Here is a 25,479-nt window from a genome sequence, read left to right on the forward strand (position 1 = left end):
AATTTCCCCCCAAACTGCTTCGAAATTTAGAAAATTGGTTAACAAATCCCCTTTGAAAATTCCAAGGAGTGTTCCTAACTTGTTACTACTCCCCTCCCTCACCCCTGTATTGGAAAAAACGTACTCATGAAGGCTATTGTAATTTACTTGCCACAATACTCGTCAAAAATCTTGCAACACTTGTATCTGTTTCCCCTTCCCAATGTTGATTTGGGTATCACAGTGGTCTCAGTGCTTCAAAACACCCGTGGCTCAACATTGGGGAGGGACAAGGCACATTTCGGGGGGAAAAACAGTGTGAAGTAGAAATCTCAGGATTTTTCCAGAAAATCCGAAAGAAACGGTGTCTGTTTCAACGATTTGTGACGAGTATTGCAGTTCTATACTGAGACTGAAATAAAAAGATAACGTTTCACCTGAACAAAAGACAGCTTCTTACCATAAGGACAAGCGAATTCCTTTATTTGGGTTTCTAGGAGATCTGCGATCTTGTCAAGGTAAGCAGAAAAATTGGCTTCTATGGCGTCATCTGGTTCTGTGGCGATGCCTTTTAACTCTTGTATTCGTGGTGTGTTCTCAGTGTTGGGAATAAGAGCGCCAGCTATCTTGATTTTGTTGTCAACTCTCAATAACCTAACTGTTTTTTCAAGCTGGAATGTGTCCATAATGTCTCCATTCTTATCCACCGTGTTCCCGTCTGAGAATATGACTAGAATCTTCAAAATTGGAAACGATTTTGTGAATAAGAAAAATGAAAAACAGGATCACTGACAATTTTAATAATAGACTTTGAATTTGAGACCTGCTATCTTGGAGTATGTTTCTTTATTGTAATAATATAATTAACAAATCGAAAGTGGTTCAGCTTTGTCTGTACTCTTATCGACAACGATATTTGTCATCACAGCGGTCAAAATGTTGTGGACTCACTGCGCCTCTTGAGTTCACAACATTTTGACCACTGTGAAGACGAATATCGTTGTCGATAAGAGTACAGACAACGCTGAACCACTTTCGATTTGTTTTTTACCACAATATTCAACGCTAAAGAAAGTTTTTATTTCAGAGCGTGAGCAAAATCATGACACAAAGAAAGAACAAGCGTTGTCTATAACTTTCTCCCAATATGATTGGTTTATTTCCCAAAATGCGCGTTCCTGACTGGCGATTACATCGCGTGACAAATTGACGCGAGCATGACGCGTACAGCGTTGTCTAGACTCTTATTGACAACGGCAAATTAGCCAATCAGATTGCGAGATTACATTATTTTTCTCGAATCTTCCATTTCCTTGATACCAACTTTGTTGAAAGCCAGATATCATGCAGTTAACTTAAAGTTGTTGGTCACACAGTTTGGACCAATTAGGAAAAATGCCAAAAGTAAATCTCACCTTTGCTGTGTCTGTTTTTCTGTCGCTAGGACGCTTTTCAAACTGTTTCAAGACCATTTTGCTCAGGGCACGTTTTAACCGGTTACGACCGCTTCCTCCGTGTTGGTATTCGTTGTCTATGTAAGTTATTGTCTCTTGACGGCTTCCGAAACAACTCATCCGTGCCGACGAAGCGTACTTTGCCAGCGCAAAGTTGAAGTCAGTTGACTCACTGCTTAGGTGAGTCAGCATTCTTTTAACCACGGTTTTAATGTTTCCAACTGTCGCTGGGGAAGTACCTTGACTGTCTTGGATCAGAAAAATCACATCCGCCTTGGTGTTGCAAACAGGACTGTCTGGAATTAGATAAAACATTATTAGCAGATCAAGTGAACAGGTTCAAGCATGGCATAAATCTGGCCTATTTTTTTTCCCTAATAAGTAAGATAAAGATCCCGGTATATTTTTCAGTGTTGGCTGAACTTTCCCTCACTCATTCGGTCTTCATACCTTACCAAACGTCTACTAAACAATTAGATTATGAGCTCGAGATTTCTATCGCGTGATAATTGACTAGGGCTGCGCCCTTGTGAACTATCACGCGCTGAAATCGATAGCGAATAATCTAATTGCTTTAATACAAATCTATGAGTAGTTCAAAACTTTATCTAAATCTTTACAGACACTTCTAAAACGCTAAGAAGTGGCCGTCATTTCATTAACAAGCACCCACTGCTAAGCTACTCATTATCTATCACAGATTATAATATAGATAGGACCCTACGCGCGCTCTGATTGGTCAAAAGCCCATGTTTTATTAAAGTATAAAACATAGAAAAAGCGTCTTTTTTTTTTGTTTCTCGCCACGTTACCTCTATATCATAAAGCCAATGAACAAGCCTAGGCCGTGTCCGGACATTTGAGAACACTCATTTGAGAAGACCCGCCTACTGCTCGCGTTTTCTACAATTCCCTCGTGTTCTCAAATGCCCGTGGTGTTTTGTTAACTACTTAATAACCGAGAGTAAAGTCGTTACGGGAAAATCTTAAACTGAGGCCTTGCCGTATTGACCGAGCGATAGCGAGGTCAATACGGTAGGCCGAGGTTTGAGATTTTCCCTTAACGACCGAACGGTCGAGGTTAAGTTGTTTATTATATGGCACCAGCAACAAAAATAAAGCCAACAAGCCAAAGCTGGCGCAGCGGAAGTGATCATTACATCCGGTGATGCGCGCGCCTCACTGTTCATTCATCGTTTCAAATCGCAAAAATCAAGTGAACTGACGTGTCTTTCGATCTAAAATAATCTTTATTTTCGTCACAATTTATTATAGCCGTGAAAAGGTCATGTAGAAGGTTAGGGCCACGTCACAACAAGGAAAATTTTGTCAACATCTCTGAGAATCAAAGGCCAAAGTCAATACGTAAAGAAAAATGTCAACGGCCTCGTGGAAAATGAACTTTGCCAGTAAATGGTCCAGGATATCAGCCGATAGGTTCAAAATTTATTTATCGCCCTTGCTTATTGATGACAAATAGCGATGAAATGTTTTCATGTCGCTGACTGTTTTCTTTGTTGTGTTTTTACTTTTTTGCTCCTTTACAAAAGTTTCAATCTCTTCTTGGCTGTTTCCTTCGTTTTCTCTGTCGCCACCTCATTCATTATTTGTTTCTGTCAAATCACCGTTGTCCAGAAATTCGAACTCGTCCGGGTAATAAAATTCACTCTCAGAGTGTTCCTCCTCATTCTACAAACACTAGAGAAACCTCACAGCAAATTAAATTGACCCTGACAAAGTGGAATTCAAGAACAAGACTGTAAACCAAGGCCTCGACAGCCCTAACACCACAAGAGAAGATTACGAAAACTTCTGGGGTCCGATTTGGCATGACCCGGCAAAGGAAAACCTGGAGGTGGAATGGATACATGAAGTATGTAATGCATTAAACCGCTCAATACCAGACAATGAAAACTTGACTGTACCTATTACTGACCATAAAGTCTACCAATGTTTAAAGTCAAAAAGGAACTGGGCAGCCCCTGGTAATGACAAGATAACCAACTTGTGGCTAAAAAAGATCACTTCGATCTATGACAAGTTGGCCATAACGATCAACAGATTTATTAATGATGGAATACATATCCCAAGGTGATTGGTGGAGGGACGAACAGTCGTAATACCCAAGACAGAAAACCCAGGAGCAGCTGACTACCGACCGATAACATGCCTAAATACAATGTACAAATTGATTACGTCGATTGTCAACTCAGAGTTACAACACCATGAATCATTTCACAAGTATATGCAGCTGGACCAAAGAGGAGGGTTGCCCGGATCGGCGGGGTGCATTGATAACGTGCTGATTGACAAGGCAATATTGGAGGATGCTACGAAGAACAACAAGAACTTATCTTGCACCTGGATCGACGTAAAAAAGGGGCCTTTGATAGCGTCTCATGTTTGGCTTATCAAAGTCCTGAAAATGCATAAGATCAATGAAAAGCTAGTAGCCTTTGTAGAGAATGTGACGAGGAGCTGGACGATCACTCTACATGTAAGAACAAGTGCTTATAATAAAGCTTTAATAAAGTCTTATAAAGCGAGGTATACTCCAAGGTGACGCATTCTGCGTTAAGCTCTTTACTCTCTGCCTCAACCCAATCGCTGGGTACGTCACAGGAACAGAAGGGTACAGCCTTTCACACCCAAAGAACACAAAAATTACACATTGCCTTTACGTGGACGACCTGAAGACATATCACAAAAGTCCAGCCAAGGCAACTACTTTGACAAATAGACTTGAAGGCATGTTTGGTGATATAGGCCTAGACTGGGGAATTCGAAAGTGCGCCGCAATCCACATCAAGAGAGTAAAGCTCCAGAATACCGAAAATCTACCCCTTACAAGCGGTAGTCAAATGCCAGTACTAGGAGAAGAAGACCATTACAAATTTCTCGCTAAGCTACAGAATGTCAACCAATTAGACAAACAGGTGTTTGAGCAGGTCAGTCAAGGGTACCTAAGAAGACTAGCAGCTATATGGACCTTTCCACTCTCCATACCAAGAAAAGTAAAGGCCACAAACACGTTTGCTTACCCAGTTCTGCAATATTATATGTGGTCAAGTGAATGGGCGATAGAAGACCTACAAGAACTGGACAGAAAGACCCGAGCAGTAATAGCACAGAACAAAGGGAAGCACAACTCGGAGTAGAACCCGACCTTAAATTCAGGCGGGAGAGGCTTAAAAGAAATAGAGATACAGTATAAAATTACAAAGATAAAGACCGCACACTACACCACGACCAGTAAAGATTCCCATATAGAAGTAGTGAGAACCTTTCAGGACGTCAAGGAAGCAAAAAAGAGTAGATCAGTGATAAAAGATGCCAAGACTTACGCCCAGCAATTAAACGTAGATGTAACATTCGACGAACAGCACAAATCCACCTCAGTAACAATGGGTGACAAGGAAACTGTGTTCAAGATCAGTAGTCCAAAGTACATTCAGCAAACCCTTAAAGAGGCAACAGACACAAAGTACGAACAAAAAGTCTCCGAACAACTATGGCTTGGCAACTATGTCACTCAACGCTGGAAAGATAACGACATCTCTAAACATAACTTCAACCCAATCATGAAGTGGAAAGACATATCTGACGTCGTACTAATTGATACACTAGCATTCTTCAACAGCTCGTCCCTACAAAGGTTTACAGAGTAAAGAGACAAAAAGAACAAGTCTTAGATTTAGTGTGCACACTGTGCCACAGTGCAGAAGAAACCGTCTCACATCTATTATGCGGCTGCTCTGCTATTGCCCAAAAAATCTGCAAGGCAAGACACGATAGAATGCTAACGCCGATTTACCATCTCTTATTATCAGTATATAACATGGAAAACGACGACCCCAAAGCATGGTATAAACAAGCGACCCCGAAAGCAAGTACGGAAAACGACTAAGCAAAAATTTCTGAGACACGCCTATATATATAGATAAGGCACCAGAGAATAGAGCAAACAAACCAGACATGACCATCTTTGATAAAAAAAGCAAGATTATCATCCTAGTGGAAGGAACTGTATGTAATATCGGACAGATCAACGATAGGAACGATTATAAGAAGAGAAAGTATCTGTATTTTAGAACGAGTCTAAAGGGAAAACTCCATCCCGACTACGAGATCAAGCAAACCAATTTAGTGTTTAACTTCCTGGGAGATTTGAACATCACCCTAAAGAAAGACCTCTCTGATCTAGCCCACAAGAAAGATGTTACTAAAGTGCTAACCAACTGTCAGAAGAGAATTATATCACAGAACTGTGAAATCACCAAAAATTTCTTCAGTTTAAGACAACATGTGAAACACATTTTTTTAGCCCCGGAACTGTTCCCTAGACACTGTCCGCAGCAAGTTTCAAAGCAAATTGTAAACTGAAACGTTACTCAACAAAACAGATAATAATAATATTTAACAATTATTCGCCGAAGGCGAAGTGATTATCGGTGAATATTCAGCGAGACGAAGTCGAGGTGAATATTCACCGATAATCACTGAGCCTGAGGCGAATAATTGTTTTAGTATAAATACACAGGTGATTATTTCAAAAAAGAGAAAAAAAAAACATTTCAACGCGAAAATCATCTTCACTTACGGTGGCAAAACGACTACTGGCAGCCACTTTGTCCGTCGAGGTGATTATCGGCTGATAATCCGAGATAGCGAGCCAATGAGGGCGCGCGATTTGGTATAATCACCTGTGTATTTATACTAATAGTAGAATAATAATAAAATATTTATATATCGCTAGTATCCTTAAAGTTCAAAAGCGCTCAACAACAGCAACAAATAGCAAGGTAATAAAAATGCTTTTTTAAAAGGAAAGTTTTAAGTATCTTTTCAAAAACGGACACTGAGGAGCTCCTGTTCATAATGTCGGACGGCAAAGTGTTCCAGAGTGTGGGGGCTTCTACGGAAAAATATCTTGCACTGTATGTCTTCAAGTTATAATGAGGAATCACAAGAAGATTTATAGATGATGAACGTAGTTGACGAGATGGAACATAAGGTGTGAGTAGATCACGAATGTAATATTAATAATAATAATAATAATAATAATAATAATAATAATAATATAATATAATAATAATAATAATAATATAATAATATATAATGATATAATAATATAATAATAAAATAATAATAATAATAATAATAATAAATAATAATAATAATCCTGAAAGACTTAGATCTTATCCAGTGTATCCCCCCTTGGTACTCTCCAGTCTCACCTAAACCGGAGTACAAGAATGACCGAGCGTGCGCGTACTGGGATGTCCCAGTATTTGCTGAAAATACGGAAGTCAGGGCTAACAGAATTGATGCGAGAATTGTGGACAGAAAGGAGAAGAAGGTGATCCTTATTGAGATGAGTTGCCCTTGGGTTTCCAACAGAGAACAGAAGGAACAGGAGAAAACTGACAAGTATGCGCCGTTGAGATGGGAGATGCGCCAACAGTTCCCCGGCCACACTATCACACAGTGTAATGTGATAGTTGATGTACTAGGAGGCTACTCTATGGAGACGGCGGAGAAAGTTAGAAAGTTTTTAGGTTTGGATAGAGGGAACCAGGTTTTGTTTAATATGCAGAAGGCAGTTTTATCGTACACCCTAAACATAGCAAGGTCATTCAAGGTTTCGACGAGTTATTAAGGAATATAAACTCTCGTTCCTTTCTCAAATGTTGGTTCGTTAGTTATTACCAATTGGTTTGTAAATAGGTTTAACAGTAGGGATTGTTACACAATAGTGCCTTTTCCTACTTATATTTGTAAGTATACTTACGTACTACATACTGCATAATAATAATAATAATAATAATAATAATAATGATGATGACGACGACGACGATGATGATCATGATGATAACAATAATAATAATAACTACTTATACAGCGCTTATCCAGTCCTGTTCAACAGGACTGGATGAAAAAAAAAAACGATGTAAGGTTTTCCTATCTTTTTAAAGCGCTTAGAGTCTAAGCGCTTTACAAAGATTGAAAAGCATACATCATTTTTAAAGGAACGAGTCTTAACTTTACGTTAAAGAAGATTTAAATTGTCACAAGAACGGATGTCTAAGTTCTATGCGCTTGACAAGGATAAGAAAAGAATTCATACAAATTAAAAAAAATAATTTTTAAAAAGATGATTCTTAAGTTTACGTATAAAAAGGTTGAAATTGTCACAAGAACGAACGTCATCAGGTAGTTTGTTCCACAGTTCAGAGGCCGAAACAGCAAAAGCTCTAGAGCCATACGACTTGAGTTTAAAGTTGACAGGAGTCAGACGTAATGCTGAAGATGACCGGAGCGTTCTTGAAGTTGAATAACGGCGTATCAGGTCTTGAATATAGATAGGAGACTGCCGGTGAAGAGCTTTGTGGGTAAGCAGAATTATTTTGAATTAAATTCGCTCGGAAACTGGAAGCCAGTGCAGGTCAACTGAAGAGACAGTGCAGGTGAATTCGTGATAGAACGCGAGCAGATTTATACTAATAAGAAATAAATAAAATGTATTCAAAATTTTAAATCATTTAGTCCCGGAACTAAAACATTACCTGTGATATTGCATTTTTGATGAGAGATGTTGTCAGTATCAATCTCACTTTTATAGTGTCCCATACACCGAACCATCTCCAGGTCGCAAAGACATACAGCATACCTGCACTTCTTCTCTGCCATATCCGTTGTAGTATATTCACTCACTGGAGCTATATTGACAAGTATAAGGTACATCTTACTAAATAGGATTACCAGTTACAGTGCCACGCGCCTTACCGTGGCCACCTAACAAAGTTTTTTAAAACTTATACGTCAATTAGGGTGAGCGAATTTGATTGATAGTCACCCCTCCTTGCAAAGTTCGCACGGTTGTAAGTTGAACACCGTTGAATGGGTTGTTTGAGTTGACGAACTTACACGTAGTTGTCAAATGTGAAAGTGTGTTGGGTGGCCACGGTAAGGCGCATCGCACTCTAAGCAAGGTTTAAAACCCAATTAAGCTAACCCAGCATTAGCGTAAATTTTGGTTTCAGTTTTGTAACTTTTGGTGAGGGGTTTTGTTTATATGTTTTGTCCTTTAGTTCTCAGCTTGAAGAATCTCAAAATACATAAAACACAATAAAGGGAAAAACAATTTTATTCAAGAAAAATTAATACCTCGAATGAGTTTTAATCCTGGGTTAATGTTAACCGGCTTTCGAACAATACAAGTTTACCTCATTACTGATCGGTCACCCATTGCGTCAAAAAACTCACTTGACTATAAATGGTTAAATAAGCGTCCAGCCCCCCCCCCCCCCCCCCTTCCTTTGGAAGTTCCGGTGGTTATTCATCCCGAAAAGCTGTTTTTTTTCCCCGTGTTTCCATTCAAGATCTGGATATAAATAGCTTTAAAATTCAAACAGTAAAACAATCACAGAGGAAGTGAAATAACAGTGGACTGGTTTTTTAGCTGTAATTTGTACTACTATTCCTGAGATTTACATCTTAAGATATGGCTTCAGGTCCGTAAAGTTACTGGAAATTTTAAGGGACCACAGTGCAAATTTATCATGATTGGTTAAAGGGTGTCCCCATTCAAATCAGTGCTTATGGCGGTTTTACGTGGAGTTTCGTAAAAACCCAACACAAACCAATTACTCACCAATTAGACTACTCAGCCAATCTCAGTTAGGACGGTTTTCAATTGAGTCTCGAAAGTAAAATTGGTAAATAAGTGATCATTTGGTTTTGGTTTTACTATACTCAACTGAAAATTTTAAACCATAGTGAAACCGAAACTATATAAATTGCGTTATTACTTTCAACACTCAAATTGGAAACTGTTCGAGAGTGAGCTGCAAACTCATCCTTAAATAGCAACCTCCCAAAGCGCAAGGGTATCATTGAAAACAAAACAAAATACTATAACACCTGGACTTCTCTTCTTTGAGGTGTTTCTGGAATGTTGTTTTGTGGAATTTATTCGCCCTCATTGATATATACGCGAGCGCTCTGACATAAACGTCTCTCAACGGAGAAGCCGTGACATGCCCCTTTTTACAATTCTTAGTCTCATTCTATCAACAAAACTTTTATGTATAGTGGAACTCCGAATGTTACTAAAACGGGGAATGGGAAATGGGAAAGGGGAAATTAAAAAAATGGTTAATTGAAATAGAAAAATCGAAAATGGGAAAAAAAAATTAAAATAGCCAATTAGATTGTAAAGAATAATTGTTGTTAATATGGAATAATTTTTCTCAGCGGCGATCAACCAAGCTTTTAAAGCGTTTTGCGCCAAAATTAAAAGGGGAATTCGCGCTGATGAGTAGAAAACGGGATAAATGGCCTTCCCTTGTCTCGTTATCTCCTTACCTGACGCTAAACAAGAAACAAGAAGAATTGCACTGATATCTCAATCTTTGACGCTGTGATGATTTGGTCGGCAATACATTTCGGGTCCTCCGTCGGGGATTCGGTGAACAGTGGCCGAAACGGCACGGGCTCTGGGGCGACCTTTGGATATCGAGTATAAACCGACGTATCGAAGGACAAAAGCCCTGGCGGCGAACCCAGCGTTTGGAAACCTGTCAAGTTCGTTGCGTGGCACGCCTGCATGGAAATTATTGTTCACTATCTCGGAAAATACTAATTGTATCTGATCAGAGCTGGACTGCCTTATTCAAGAATTAATATTTATTCGTGAACGGAAACCGAAGTTAAACACACAGTCGGACATGATACGTGCATGGATAATAGAAGAAAGTATTCATTTAAACGACAACGAAATTCTTATTCTTCTTCATGTACTCTATCACCTTGATTTGTATCAGGAGCTCATTGATGAGCTCCTGTTTGTATTTAATCTCGAAACTACAGCTAACACCTCTACTTGATAATGGAGTCAAGACGACTTCGAATCGTCGAAGTTTTAATCTTTTAATATTCATTATCAAATGTATTTTGAAATGTTCTAAAATCATTCTACCATGAATATCAAGGGTGGATCTAGGATTTTGGCTAGGGGGGTGCACATGTCAGACGGAAATGCACAGGAAGCTGTAGTATGATAAATCTGTAAATGATGAGGCAAATAAAAATCTAGACCGCTGTCTAGTAGCTAGACCGCTGTGTGTTATTTAGGTTCTTTATTTCTTTTGTAAATGTTAGAATTTCTTAACTAAAACTTTTTTTTTCGGTAACCGAAGGGGGTGCACGTGCACCCAGTGAACCTCCCCTACAACCTCCCCTAGAGCCCTTGAATATACTTCTTAATTATAAATTCAGTAAAAATTCATCAAGTTTAAAGAAAGCAGATCATGGCCATAATAGTGTTTGGATATCTGATCTCATTTTCTCCTTAGTTTCAGTTTCCATTAAGAAGATATATGTATATCACACATTCAAGATAGTGTTTGACCACATTTCCAAACACCTCGAGCGCGTGGTATTTTAAGCTCTTCTAGGTGTCACTTTGTTTGGAAATGTGGTCAAACACGGTCTTTTGTGTTCAAGTTGACATGTTACTTACAACATTTGTTGGTATCTTTGTTGTAGAGGAATTTTTTCGCCTTGTACCTAAGTCCCGAGTAAACATTACACTTGTCCGGATCTTTATCAAGGACTTTCGCACACAAATCATGAACTTTGCAGCAGCTGATGAAAATAGCCAAATAAATAATGAACGAGAAAAAGGAAAAAAAGGGTAACATAAACTATGGGGGAAGGAAGCAAAACAGAAGGGAAGGGAACAGAAGAAAAAAACATAATTATAAATGGAAAGATATGATACAGGAATGATTAATTTAAGGACAACAAGTGAAGTTATACAGACGCCGGTAGGCATTTTGCGTGCGCATGAAAGAAAACGTGATCAGGGTTTTCATATAATTTATAACATGCTTGCATTTGCTTTTAGTGGTCAGCACCACTCAAAGCAAAAATAACTGTAAATTTTATTGCTCTCCCTTCTGAGAAATTGCCTTAAATCTGGCAGAGTAGTTATAATTATTTGGTTTGCTTGGCGCCAGTTTTTAACAGACAAAATATACCAATATGCAAAAAAAAAAAAAAAACCCCTACTTAATTTCGTGTTTCCAATATTAATTGGACCATATTCTCATAAATATAAAACTATTTATAATATCTCACTGAACGAGTTTCAGACCGTATTAACCTGCTATTCAGTGCAAAATATCAATTTCTTTGAAGGGGATATAACTTAGTCACATGGCGTCGTTGCTTTTCGACTTCCATGGCATAAAGGAAGGCCATACTTACTAATCAAAGTTGTCCACGTTTTTTCCATGTCCACGTGGACCACACCAACAACCGTAGGTGAAAAGATTACAAACGTTAGGTCTGCCTGTCGCTTTTTCAACCAGTTTTTCCACTAAAAGAGTCCTTGGTTGTTCCGGTACCCCTGGACATGCTCTTTTCTCTCCTCTCGCTTCTGCAAAATAAAATGTTATAACTCTTTTCCAATATTTTGGGAATACCATCACAGAGTGGACTTCTTTGTTTTTGAAGAAAGCTGACTTAATCGTTTTGGCGGGAAGATTTCGGATTTGAAATCTGAAATTCCCGAAAATTGGTTAGTAAGTCAGTAACTTAATTTGCCTGTCAAATGCATGAAGTGCGAGAGGCGTTACTTGAGTATACGCTGTAGAAATTACTGAAAATTACTAGAACTTTCGCTAGCTACTAGATAGTTAATAAAAATGCTAATAGAAGACTTCAACATTCTAAAAATTGCTAAAAACTTACACCAGCTACTATGTAGTTACTAAAAATACTAATAAGATACTCCAATATACAACAATGTAGAATTTTTTAAAACTAGAAAACAAATGAATACTAAGAATATTATAAATCTGTGTATATAAGAGTATGTAACTAACTGTTACATAAAACACTCGTTTGACAACTGCTGAACTCTAATTATATTAGGTCGTTCCTTGTTTCTCTCGATATAGAAGGTCTTCTGCCAGAAACAAACTATATTACGTTTCTCTTCTATCTAATATAGCATTTAATGAAAGAAAAGTGATCAGAAAAACAGAGTTGAAATGAAATCAAGATTTTACTCAGCTTTTCCCGGCATTAGCTGTTATGTTTCAAGATACTATAGATGAAGATCTCTTACACATAAGAGTAAACTACCATCTAAAAGAGGAACATGTTTTGAGGGATCGAGAGTGTCTGCCAAACATTTCAGTTCAGTCAAAGTAGAAAATTATTCAATCAGCGTTGTACTCCAAGCACGAAGGCCCATTAAAACAAAATACGAGCTGGCCAGCTTGGCCTACAGAAACCATCAAAAATGTTATTATTATATTTATTTATTTTTATTTAAACACTTCTCACACAGTTTACAGAGCTTACACTACTCACAATGCTTATACGACAATACTGCACTATGTACATTACTCACAAAGAGATGTGCCACAAATATAACCCTTTACCACTTATCATTTATCTTACACTATTTATATAATGATAGCAATTATCATTATGTTTTTAAAAAAAATCTATAAGAGAGTTTTCGAGAATTTTACGAGCGAAGTTTAAAGGTGTCAAAATACAACGAAAACAGCGCTTTTTTAAATGTTATTGCAAACTATGTCTACAAGACCTGACTAAATGGTATTCTGGTCTTAAACAAGAGAGTATGAAGGTAAGAGAAGTAATCCCTCATATTGGCCCTATTCCCATCGTAATCCCTCGTAAGTTATTTTTAGATCTCCTGCGAGATCCGGTATTACCACGAGAGTTAATTGATAGCCAATCAGATGTCCCCATTTTCGCGAACGATGCGAATCATTGGGTGGGAATTCGCTCAGCTGTCAACATTGATATAAATGGGGACATACAATTGGCTATCAATTAACTCTCGTTTTAATACCGGATCTCGCAGGAGATCTAAAAATAACTTAAGAGGGATTACGATGGGAATAGGGCCAATATGAGGGATTACTTCTCTTACCTTCATACTCTCTTGTCTTAAATAAATCTCATAACAGATAATTACCTCGAGTGAAAATCTCGAAGAAATCGCTCCGTTTGAATTTCAGAAACGTTGGCTTGAATATCAACTGGTGTAGGCCGTTATTTTGCTTTTTATTAAAAATTGCGTCTAAATTTCTCAAATTGGGCGGGAATTAAAAACCACTCGATGAATTTCTTTTAGACTTGGCTCTCAATGAGATTAATCCATATTCATCTTAATACCGGAGTTTCAAATAATTTGAGACATTTTAAGGCTGCTAATTTCTAGCACCAACTCAGGAAAATATTGTGCTGATTTTCACTCATGTTGTTTGTTGTCTTCATTATAATTTTCTTTTGTCTCGAATCACCATGCTATTGTACGTTTCCGCATATCATGAATTCATAAAACGCCCGATTGCTTCCCAGCGATTTTTCCTGAGGCGTGCTAAAATTTGCCGAGCTTGCACTAGTCGCTCAAAGTTGAACGGTATCGTTACTCAAAAATCCGATCGAGGCACCTTAAAATATCAAGTTTGTCTTGGAGGCGGAGAAGAAAGCCTTCAAAACAAAAGTTGCCATCACATGAACTTGTCGAGAAGATATGGAATTTCGCAATAAGAAGAGTGATCTTAAGTACCTGTTTATTTTCGAACCGCCAACCGTATAGGGCGTTAGATTCAGTCAAAATGACCACTTTAAATTTCTGGCACCATCAGTTGGTGAATCTTTCAGAAAGTCTTAGTACACTAGGTGGTTTATTATTTGTTTTCCAGTGGCGCATAAGGAACAAATCTCGCTTTCAGTAATGCCAGCTCGAAAAAGGCTGGATTTGGTAGGTTAAATGCGGTGGATTATTTTAAGCTGGAAGGCAATTACAACTTACCCTCTCTCATACCGGTGTCTGAAATTTGCAGACTGCAGACTGCCTACAAATAGCACTGATAAACAGCATTTAAGTCTAAGCATCCATTTCAAATAGCGCTGTTAAACAGTATTTAAGGCTAAGAACCCGTTTTAAAACGGTTAGCTTTCAATAATCGTGATTTAGGGGGACGTATACAAAACATGGACCACCCCTGTGGACCCGGTCCATGGATCACCCCTGTGGACCACCCCTCATTTTGTAAAGTTACAAGCGGAGAAATCTTCGGACGAAAGAGAGAAGTGATCGTCGCAGTTATCTGGACCAAAATTTAAGCAGAAGCCCATGGCATTTAACATCTATATAGACCACGATCTACACAGTACTTTAAATTGCAATACTAGTCCCCAGAGAGTGCTCAACAACAAAGGAGTTGGAGCTGGTTATATATATATAGAGAAGAGTAGACTACTTTTTCATTGCAAAGCGACAAGCTTGTTTCGTAGGAGCCTGGCGCTCCCACTCTTCAGGATCTTATAATTGTATTTACATAAACGTGGTATTTATGCGTTCATTTTTTTTTTCATCACACTTGCTTACACATTGTTTGGTTCTTAATTACACGTTATTCAGTAAAAACTTCCTTGCATGCCGGCAGCTGCTAACTAACTCTGACCTTTTGTTAAGTGTGGCGAGCTCCGGGTGGCAAATTATGTATTATTTCTCAAGTGTGCATAAGTTACATCTTTTAGTAGTGTTACAATACGCGCGAGCTCTGCCTAGAATTTTCCAAGTGATCTTATACTCTGTTTTTGCTTTCTTTAAGCGCCATACATATTTGCTTAGCTCAGTTTGATTATTGTATTTTTCTGTCCTGAAAGATTGCTTGTGGTTGGCGAACCTCGCCTTAAAGTCCGTGTCCGTGAGCCCTACATAGTGCTCAGTCCCCTCGCTAGATGTGACAGAGGCCTGGTACACAATGCCCTTTGCGAGACACTGGTTGTCGAGTGGGCACTATTCTTTTTTCCTGCAGTTGCACAGCCTTTCTTCGCGTGTTTCTGCTCCTGATTGTAGTAGTAGGCGCTTATTTCTTGAATCTATTACACTTTTTACGTTAGGCATACAGCTGTATGAGAGCTTGAGGGTACTACGATTGAAAATTGGCCTTAGGGCGTAGCCCCTTGGGAAACACTCATTGATCATCCACAAGAATTCTTTCCCTAAGTTGGTCTTGACTCGCGCATCGAACGGGGGATTGAACCAGGTAACGTTCCGTTTTCTTAACCTACGTTTTCTTTCTCCTGTTTTCCCTTGGGTGGAATTTCAACGTGCGCTGGTGTCCAGAGATTATCGGATATTTCATCGTATGAATCTGTGTTCAACGAAGCGGCACCACCCTTCCAAGCGGCGTTAGACAAAAGCGGATTCAAGAAATAAGGGGTCCACGGACTGGGTCCACAGGGGTGGTCCATAGACCTGGGGTCCATGTTTTGTATACGTCCGATTTAGGGTTAGCTTGTAGTCTCCTGTCTGCAAATGTCAGACACCGCTCTCAGACTTCTTTCCTTTAGTCGACTATGTTTGTCAGATGATGCTCCACCTTGTTAAAGAAACCTTATCGTCTTAAAAATTTTGTAACATATTTCTTCCTATAATTTTAAAATCGTTAAAGGATTAAAATAAATAAATATAAAGATCGTAAAAACAGCAGAATAGCAGCAAATTTTAAAAGGGAAACAAACTTTTTCATTTTTACAAAACATGTCTCCACATTAATATGTCATCTTCAGTTGTAAATATTCGATGGTTTTACATTTGAATTTTCATGCGAGGGTAAACAGGAGTATACAATATTTTTAAAATCGTTAAAGGATTAAAAAATAAATAAAGAGATCGCAAAAACAGCAGTGTAACAGCAATTTTTAAAGAGGAAGCAAAATGTTTCAGTTTTACAAGATTCCTTTGTCATCTTCCGTTGTAAATGTTCGACGGTTGTACATTTGAATTTTCACGTTTTGTGAAATGAAAAATGTTGTTTCCTCTTTAAAATTAACTAGACGCTCTATCAGAGTACACTGGGTTGCCTGTGGTAAGTGTTACTAAAAAGCAGAAGGGACTGAGTTGGGTGGTATTGAACTGCAGCGTTCCAGTCAATTTTTTCAAGTCGGGGGTCATTAAGACCATTTAAAGGTTCACCCAGAAGTCGTGCCAGCAGAGGCCCTTCGGCTCACACGTTCATACGACGAAACAGATCTGTCATCTTTAGAAAAAATAGGCGCGCATCGCGTACGTGTGGTAGTGCAGCAACACAGCACTTTATTCTGTATTGTCAACTGAGCTGCGCTTTGTCTTCCAGGACATTCCATTGCAAGTTCAATATGTAGCTCTAATAGCACACGATATTGTTTTGGTATTGTATATCATTGTCGTGTCATGGTAAAAGTCTTAGTGAATAAACCCCTAAGAAGACATGTGGTTATGTATCAGTCAAAGTGAAGCTTCAACATCCCCACCCCCCAGGAAAGCCCCCGGGCATTTGAATTTTGAAATTTTTTTGTTCAAATGCCCCCCTCCGCATAGGTCCATTTCAGGTGATCAAATGCCCCCACCCCTGGGGAAATTACCAGATTTTTATGAACTGAATGCATTGGTTTTATGGAGTTTCATGCAACGACACTTAAATACATTCCATACATTCATTCCATTATTTATACACCTACATATCAATCGTCGCAAATCTATTAAAATATTCATAAATACACCGGGTCGGTCAAAGCTATTGTCCTCGATAAACTGTATCCGGCGACGTCGATATTGTATTGAATTATTCTTTATACTGTAAATACAATTTAATATATTTATTTAGTATAAACACACAGGTGATTATACAAAACCGTGCGCTCTCATTGGCTCGCTATCTCGGATTATCAGCCGATAATCACCTCGACAGACAAAATGGCTGCCAGTAGTCGTTTTGCCACTATAAGTGAAGATGATTTCGCGTTGAAATGTTTTTTTTTTCTCTTTTTTGAAATAATCACCTGTGTATTTATACTAAAACAATTATTCGCCTCAGGCTCAGTGATTATCGGTGAATATTCACCGATAATCACTTCGCCTTCGGCGAATAATTGTTAAATATTCAAAGATAATATAAATTGGTTCTTAATAGATCGTTTTCACGTGACGTCATCATTTTCTAAAATCCAAAACTAAAGAGCCACGAAAGTTTTTATCCTCATCAGGCATAAGAGGCGGTAAATTTGTATTCATTTGCAGTTTTAAAGCTCAATAGCGTGCTTCGTTTGGAAACCAGAGCATTTTGAATTTCTGAGTTATAGCGGTGCGTGACACGAGCCGACGATCGAGTTTATTGAGAAATATACATTTTTATCTCATGGTTTTGAGCCATTTTAGAATTTAAAGCATTAGGAAAAGTGCTTGGGTAAATAGCTGTCTGTTCAGTACAGATGATCACTCGCCTAGATAGCCAAAGTAAGTAACAGATGTTGACACTATTTTCCGGCTGCCATATTGGTGCACCACAGATGTGCACCAACATGGCGTTTTCTTACTGGGCTCTGTAAATTTCTGCGAAACATTTCGACGAATATCTGAAGTTTGGGGAAACGCACAGGCCTAAAACTTGGAGATGTGTCTTCTTCATTTATCTTCTACAACATCACGAATTCTTGACTTTTTCCACTGGATGGTTTTCGATTTATTTTTTTATTGCGTGACAGTGAAAACGATCTATACCTTCAAATACGGAACAAAGTTTGTGTAGACCTTTGCTTTTCAACGAATCAGCCACGAATGCGGAATCTTTACCTTTGAATACATCTAAGTTTGTCTACGCCATGATTTATCAACCCACCTTGAAAGGTAACATGAAATCGAGGTTAGCGATCAAATTCTCGACGCCCTATTAGTGGTGATCGAATGCCCCGCCCCAGGAAGACTAAGATGATCAAATACCCTCCTTCCGGGCAGGAAAAGGAGTCAAATGCCTAGGGTATGCCAGGTTGGGGGGGAGGGGGGAGGGGGGGGGGGAGGGGGAGGGTTGAGGAAGCTTCAATTTGACTGGTACATTACTAGCAAAGTTCTAAATTCAGAAAGATTGAAGAAAATAAAAGGGAATCGAGAAACATTGGCTTTTAGGCTGACATGTTGATCATTTCCAAGTTCCCTCACAACTTCTTTTCAGCACAAGTTTAAGCGTGCACTCTGACACTGTTTAAGCGTGCACTCTGACAGTCTGACAGCTTTGTAATACAAAAGTTCCCTGAAGTTAACCCTGTCCGGCGGGGTTAGTATCTGGATGGATGACCTAAGCAATATGCCACTTCATAACAGAAGCATACGACTGAACATTCTATCTTAACGCCCAAAAATGCGAACTAAGCAAGGTACAGGTTTTGTTAGCTTGCTTTATGCAAAACAAATATTAATGCAAAAGTAAATAAATACCGATACACAGTTTTTAGGAAGCGCAGAAGGAAGATTTCAGGACGGTCGATCGACAATAAAATATTTTGCTATTAGCAACAAAATTTACGACATGAAAACAATATTGATTTTGAACCACGAATATGAAAAGTTACCATCAGCAAAAAAACATTTTGCGAGATTTATGCTACGTTCAAATTTGTTATTGTACTTTTGGCTGCACATGCAAATCGCAAAATCGAAAGTGACATCGAATTCAGCGGGCGCCAGGGACGCCGTGATCAAGTTACCGCGGCAGGTTTACTCGCGAAACAGTGAAGCATCTGTGTCAAATGATGGCAAGATACCGGGTTTTTTTCACAAAAACCTTTTCCAGCGAAAAATTTGTTGAAACAAACAGTATATTTGCTATTAGAGGCAAAAAACCAGGAAACCTATACTTCGAGCCAGGATTCGAGCTAGGATCCGAGCCAGGATTCGGGCTAGGATCCGAGCCAGGATTCCAGCCAGGATTCGAGCTAAGATGAGCTTTCTCCGCTATTTATTCTCGAATCTCTCGGTTAGGTTAGGTCTATTTAGGCTGGTTCTAGTCTAGTTAGGTCTAGTTAGGGTTAGGGCAGGTCTCGGTTAGGTTAGGGTAGGTCTCGGTTAGGTCTCGAATCCTAGCTCGGATACTAGCTCGGATCCTGGCTCGAATCATGGCTTGGATCCTAGCTCGGATCCTGGCTCGAATCGTGGCTCGGATCCTGGCTTTATTCTTAGTTTATCTCGCAAAAAACCCTTCCTATTTCAATTGCGTGCATGCAAACAAAACAAATATTCCGTGTCACAAAAGCATGTGCAATCAAATAAACTTCTGACAGTTCACATGAAACCCTTTTCGAAAGAACCTTGACCGTAAGTAATAAAGCACAAAAGAGTCAACAAGCTTTCATTCAAATAATTTTTTACTGTCAAATTTCAATTTTTTTTTTACCTTTGCAGAGTTGAGGGCAAAACAAATGTAACTTGCCAAACAACTTTGATGCGACTTGAGTAAACACTGATGAATTCAAGGCGTTCGATTCCTTCAATGTTTGTTAAATCCATAAAAAATTGCCATTTGACTTCAGTGTTGTATATAATACCAAGTTGGTAAAATATTAGAAACAAAGCTTTTTTTTTTTTTTTTTTTTTTTTTTTTTTCTTTATTTTATTATTATTTTTTTTCTTTATTTATTTTTTTTTTAGAAACAAAGCTCACTTGATATCCAACGGCGAAAAATGAAATTGTTGTCGCAGACCATTACTCGTCGCTTTAAAGATTCCACATATTTATCAGTTTCACCGCCTTGTTCATCCAATTGACGTTCCATTCTTGAGCTCCACGAGGGTATATTTTGTTTAAAGATCCACTAAAACGCCATTCGCGTTAGAATGACTTTCGACGCCATTGAAGGTTAACCAGAATTCGAGAAATTTCCAGTTGTTACCGGAAGACTGTCCAGAGTTGAGTACAACTAAAGCTAACTAACACAAATACTGAAATAGCCAGACAAGAGAGATCACAGATGCACTTGAGGTGTTCGATTATTTCTCTGTCTTTGTTGAATCCATACTGAGTTAGCAGAGAATTTTTCATTTGTTTTCGGTGTTGTACATAACAGCACACTTGGCAAAATATTTGAAATACAGCTCACTTTTATTTCGGCTCGACGGGCGAAAGATTGTTGTCGAAGTCCATCACTCGTCGCTTTCCAATTGACGTTCCATTCTTGAGCTCCATGAGCGTATATTTTGTTTAAAGATCCACTAAAACGTCATTCGCGTTACAATGACTTTCGACGCCATTGCAGGTTAACAATTAAATGTTCTTCTGTGTGCACCAGAGAAATCTACGCATTACCCCAAGACTTTTACCGACACGAAAAAAAGAAAGGAAACTAGACGCTTCCGTGAAACGTACACTGGGCTGCATGTGGTACGTGTTACAGAAAAACAGAAGGCACTGAACTGCAGCATTCCAGTTAATTTTTTCAAGTCGGGGATCATTAACACTATTTGAGGGTCACCCAGATGTCGTGCCAGCCGAGGCCCTTTTACTCACACGTTCACACGTTCAATTATTTTGTAATGTCCTGTCCTATTTTGAGGTCATTAAGTTTTTTAAGCTTTGGTAATAAATTCTGTTTACAGATAACAAACACGATCTTGAGTAAAATTCACTCGTTTCTTCTTTAAATAAATAGTCTGCAAAAAAACTAGCTGCAAATTGCTCTGACGGACGTTTTCCTGCATGTTATGCATGTCCTGCAGATGCACTAAGCAAACGTTTATTGCTCACACTAAGATGTTGTTTCCGCTTCATAATTCCTCTTCTTTTCAGTCTAATCTGATGACAGGTCAAAACATTTTTTGGTTTTACGTTTGCACCAAAAAGTACCGTGACAACCGGGAGCTAACAGTAAAAGACAAGGCAAAAGACAGATGAAAAAAAAAATAACATAGTTTTTATTCTAATTTTTTTTACGTTCCATTCTTGAGCTCCATAAGGGGTATATTTTGTTAAAAGATGCACTAAAACGCCATTCGCGTTACAATGACTTTCGACGCCATTGCAGGTTAATCAAATGTCCTCCTGTGTCCACCAGAGAAATCTACGCATTACCCCAGCCCTCTTAAACCTAACAAAATACGCGCAGAAGACTCCACACACAAAGACACTACTTAGCAGGGGAGGTCATGACCAGGAAAAAATAGCATAGTTTTTATAGATAGCTCTGAATCGAATTCTCATCGAAAGGTTAATGACAATCGATCGTAAAAACACGATGATTTCTGCAATCTCCGACTTTTATGATGTCTTGTCCAAAGGAAGAAATTGATCACGTGCTATACAGCCATAAAAATACACGTGATCACCTTGTGTCAACTGAATGAACTACGGGAGAGAATTTTAATCGTTCGTCGTTTTCAGAGTAAAACAACGTCTTTCATTTATAATTTTGTTGTAATATTTAACTGAATACTTACATTTCATCTGTCGGGTCAGGAAGCCTTCTTTGTCGGGTTCCTGAGAACGTATCTATTTTGACTTCAGAATAAACTATGTACACAATCGCGAGGTTGAGCGGCCATATAATTGAAAATCTGAACATTTGAGATAAAAAAACCGACTTGCGAATTATCGCAAATCACAATGCTGACAAGCACAAAAGAAGAAGAATGGCTTAATAAGTATGAAGTTTGTTACTATCTGAATGTTTTTGGGTTAGAGTAAAGAGATACGTTGTCACGCAAATGATGTAATTATATGACACTCAAAATTCGCGCAAAAAGCGTGACTTTCATGTAAACAATCTTCGCACTAGCAAGTCGTAGCAATAAATTGGATTAACCGGGAAGTTAAAGAAATGTTGTTGGTTTCCCAAATAAACTTCATTTGACACTACAATGACAAAATCATTTGCCAGAGAAATAAATTCCTGTCTCCTCGCGTATCACATTTCAACGCACGTATGAAAATTTGTTTACTCATTTTCACCGCATCCCGATTGCCGCGAAATTTTTCTTCTTTCAAAAATTAACAAAACTACTATTTCTTGTCAAGCGTTGCACCTTTTCTGTTCTGTTCTGTTCTGTTCTGTTCTAAAAATAAAGACTTTTTTAACGATCTATCCGTAGATATTTTTTCATACTTTAATATTCTCTATCGAAATTTTCACAACAATCAAATCACAAAAATATTAACGCACACAACAAATTTAGTCGCTTTTACCTCTTCGTCAAATTCTCATGCTTAACACAGGGATTTTTAGTTATTGTGAAAATCTTTCTATATTTGTTAGCAATCATCCTTTTAAATCTCAGAGAAATTGACTGGTCCGCGAATATTTTTACGAGTTTTTTTCAATGGGATGTCAAAAGCAAAGTGGATGCTATGCATAATCGAGAGATTAAGTTGCGCGCGTGACCCGTTATAATATTTTTTCACAAAATGTTCCCGAATCGTCAAGTATCACCACAGAAGACAAGAACATCATTCTAAAAGCTTATTCTATGCAAAAAGTAGGTTCTGGAGGTTATTTTGAGAGTGAAAATCAAGGTTACAGCTGCAAATGCAAACTCACGAGGCGTACATGGTATATTAAATTAAGTTAACACACCAGAAAGACGCTAACTTCATTTTGACACGAAAATGCTTTACTATTGCCATAAAAACTATCCAGTTAAGCTCGTATATTACACAACATGATGAATTCACTAATATACGCAATCTTGCAACAAAATAAATTTCAGGATCAAACCGATTCCATGAAGAACCTTCGCGTTACAATGACTTTCGCCGCCATTACAGGTTAACAATTAAATGTTTTCCTGTGTGCACCAGAGAAATCTACGCATTACCCCAGTCCCCTCAAACCCAAAAAATACGCACAAGGAAGACTCCATGCACACAGACACCACTTAGCAGGGGAGTGTCAGGCAAGACTTTTCATGACACCGAAAAAAAAAGAAAGAGAGAAAACAAACAAATGTCACCCATTTTCCGACTGGGATTGCCATACGCAACCCAATAAAAAGATAAATTAGTTGATCTATTAACAGAAGTAACCGACTGGCCATGTAGAGGGATGTCGCGATAAATAGTTTGAAGGAACAAATGGCGACTCAAAGGTGGCTCAGTGGTAATGCATTCTTAACAATTTCCCACGCCATTTTAGGCCCTATACCACTCTCACAAAACTCTTATAAATCACATTTTATTGTCATCTGAGACATACTGCTCCAGAAATAAACTTTTAATTGAAAGATGTTTTAATAGAAAACACAAATTCCAAATTAAATATTAAAAAAATTGGATTGAGTGTGGTTATCTTAGTTTTTCTTCTTTCCTAGAACTTGAGATGTTACGAGCATATTTCGCAAGTTAAATCGGTCCGAATTTCTTCCAGTGAAATCTTCGAAATATTTTTAAATATATATATGCATCAAATTTTTAAAAAAATCGGTAGGTAAGTGAGATCCTTTATTTAAACACGATGAGATTAAAAGCATTACATGCTTGAAGGGTCATGTGTAACTACCAAATACTTATTATAATTAACCTTAAAGTTAAAGTGGATAAAATATGCTAATCAGACCTGAGAGTGAAACCAACAGAATACATTTCATAATTTAGAATAATTTAAAAATATTTGAAACAATTTATAATAATTTACCATACCGTAACGTAAACTCATTAGAAGGATCACGCATCCCACAAAAACGGCGGAGATAATCTTCATCTCTGTCCTGTGTTAAAGAAACATGATACAAGCTTACTGACCTCACGGTACAGTATCAAATAAAATATTCTGTCAGTAACACCGCTTATGCAGTAATATAATATCGCTTTACTGACGAGAGTTCTAACATAGCATTGCTATGATATATGTTTTTCAGACTAATAGTATTTCGATTACAAAGAGGTAAACGTAAAACTGATGATTTATAAACGAGTAATGGCAAAAAAAAAAAAAAAAATGGCTTACGCACGTGTGCCGAATTGAAATATTGCACAATTTTGTACCTAATCGTCGGGAAATCTATCTTTTTAGCAAAAAACAGCTTTTTTAGAAAAACTTAGGCCCTTTGAGGCTGACTAAACGGTTAAAAACGGTATTTTCTTGGTGAAAATTTGGTAATCAAAGGGTTAAGGAGGTGGCTGGCAACAGTTTTTACTTTTTTTCCAACAGCAATTTCGAGTCTTGGTCAAAGTTTTTCACTATACGGACCGGCCCTGGGGCCCGTTTCTCGAAAGCCCCTGAAACTTTTCGGGCTGGTTAAGCCATAGCAAAATCTCAAACCTTACGATTACAGAGCTGTTTTATTCACATATTCTTAACATGAAGAGAGGTTCTCTTCGTACTAGGGGTTTAGGCGTATACAACTCTCGGTTTTTAGATACAGATGAGCTAAAATGGCTTTACAGGCCCGAAATATTCCGGGGCTTTCGAGAAACGTGCCCCAGAGCCAGTAAATGACTTATTTATTGCCCCTCCATGACTGAGGCGCAGTTGCAGCCCATTGGTGAAATGAAACCTAAGTCTACTACTCACACTAAATTCATGTACTGAAGATTAGCATTGAGTTGTTAGATTCAAGGGAAACGTTTACGAAGTTTCGTGGATGCACTGTGGTTTTAAGCTTCCGATGTTGAAGCTGATATATTCTGTTCTGTCCACCACAGGACATTGCGTGTCTGTACGTCTTGACCTTTGAGGTACCTTTCATAAATTGTCACCGTAACACAAAGAAATGTGCATGTGTTTCTTATATAACTAGAGCCAGTTGAACTCAAGTCTTTTATATGAAACTTGACAGCCTTTTATTCTTACGATTTCTAAAATGTCAGAAATTGAGTAGGTCTTCTACTCAAGTTTGTGCTTGAGTAGATGAGATATTGATATTTCTAAAGGATAAATATCACTTTGATTTGATTTCAAGAAAGGTGTTTAAATATACCGAAAAAGAAATATCTTCATGAAAGAATCCGAATTGGGACATACCTTTGTTTAAGAGACAGGAAATACGAATTTGTATTGTGACTTCCTCCGTTGGCTATGTGTTCCTGAGAGTCTCCTAAGCTCGAAAAAATGAAGCCAGTTCACAGAAAATAACCATATTACCAGGTGATTGCCAAAAACCCGACCACACCCTTAATTTTTAATGATTTGAAATGTAAATAGGCAGTGAAGCGTCACCCTTTAACCTAAGAAACAAAGCAGGTAA

At 38.2% G+C, this 25,479-nt stretch overlaps 1 protein-coding gene across 1 annotated transcript in view; it reads right to left on the reverse strand.

Moving 5' to 3' along the window:
• The window catches only part of LOC138018427 (uncharacterized), a 41,902-nt gene extending 17,883 nt beyond the window's left edge, over positions 1-24,019 (reverse strand). Inside the window, exons 1-6 of the mRNA XM_068865048.1 lie at positions 23,933-24,019; positions 11,706-11,877; positions 10,957-11,081; positions 8,000-8,152; positions 1,395-1,729; positions 440-716 (exon numbers count right to left, since the gene is read on the reverse strand). Coding sequence (XP_068721149.1) covers positions 440-716; positions 1,395-1,729; positions 8,000-8,152; positions 10,957-11,081; positions 11,706-11,877; positions 23,933-23,993 — 1,123 coding nt within the window. The 5' untranslated portion in view covers positions 23,994-24,019. The remainder of the gene's footprint in view (positions 1-439; positions 717-1,394; positions 1,730-7,999; positions 8,153-10,956; positions 11,082-11,705; positions 11,878-23,932) is intronic.
• Positions 24,020-25,479: the final 1,460 nt, after the last annotated feature.

Source organism: Montipora capricornis, chromosome 10, assembly GCF_036669925.1.
Source record: "Montipora capricornis isolate CH-2021 chromosome 10, ASM3666992v2, whole genome shotgun sequence".
Taxonomy (NCBI): domain Eukaryota; kingdom Metazoa; phylum Cnidaria; class Anthozoa; order Scleractinia; family Acroporidae; genus Montipora; species Montipora capricornis.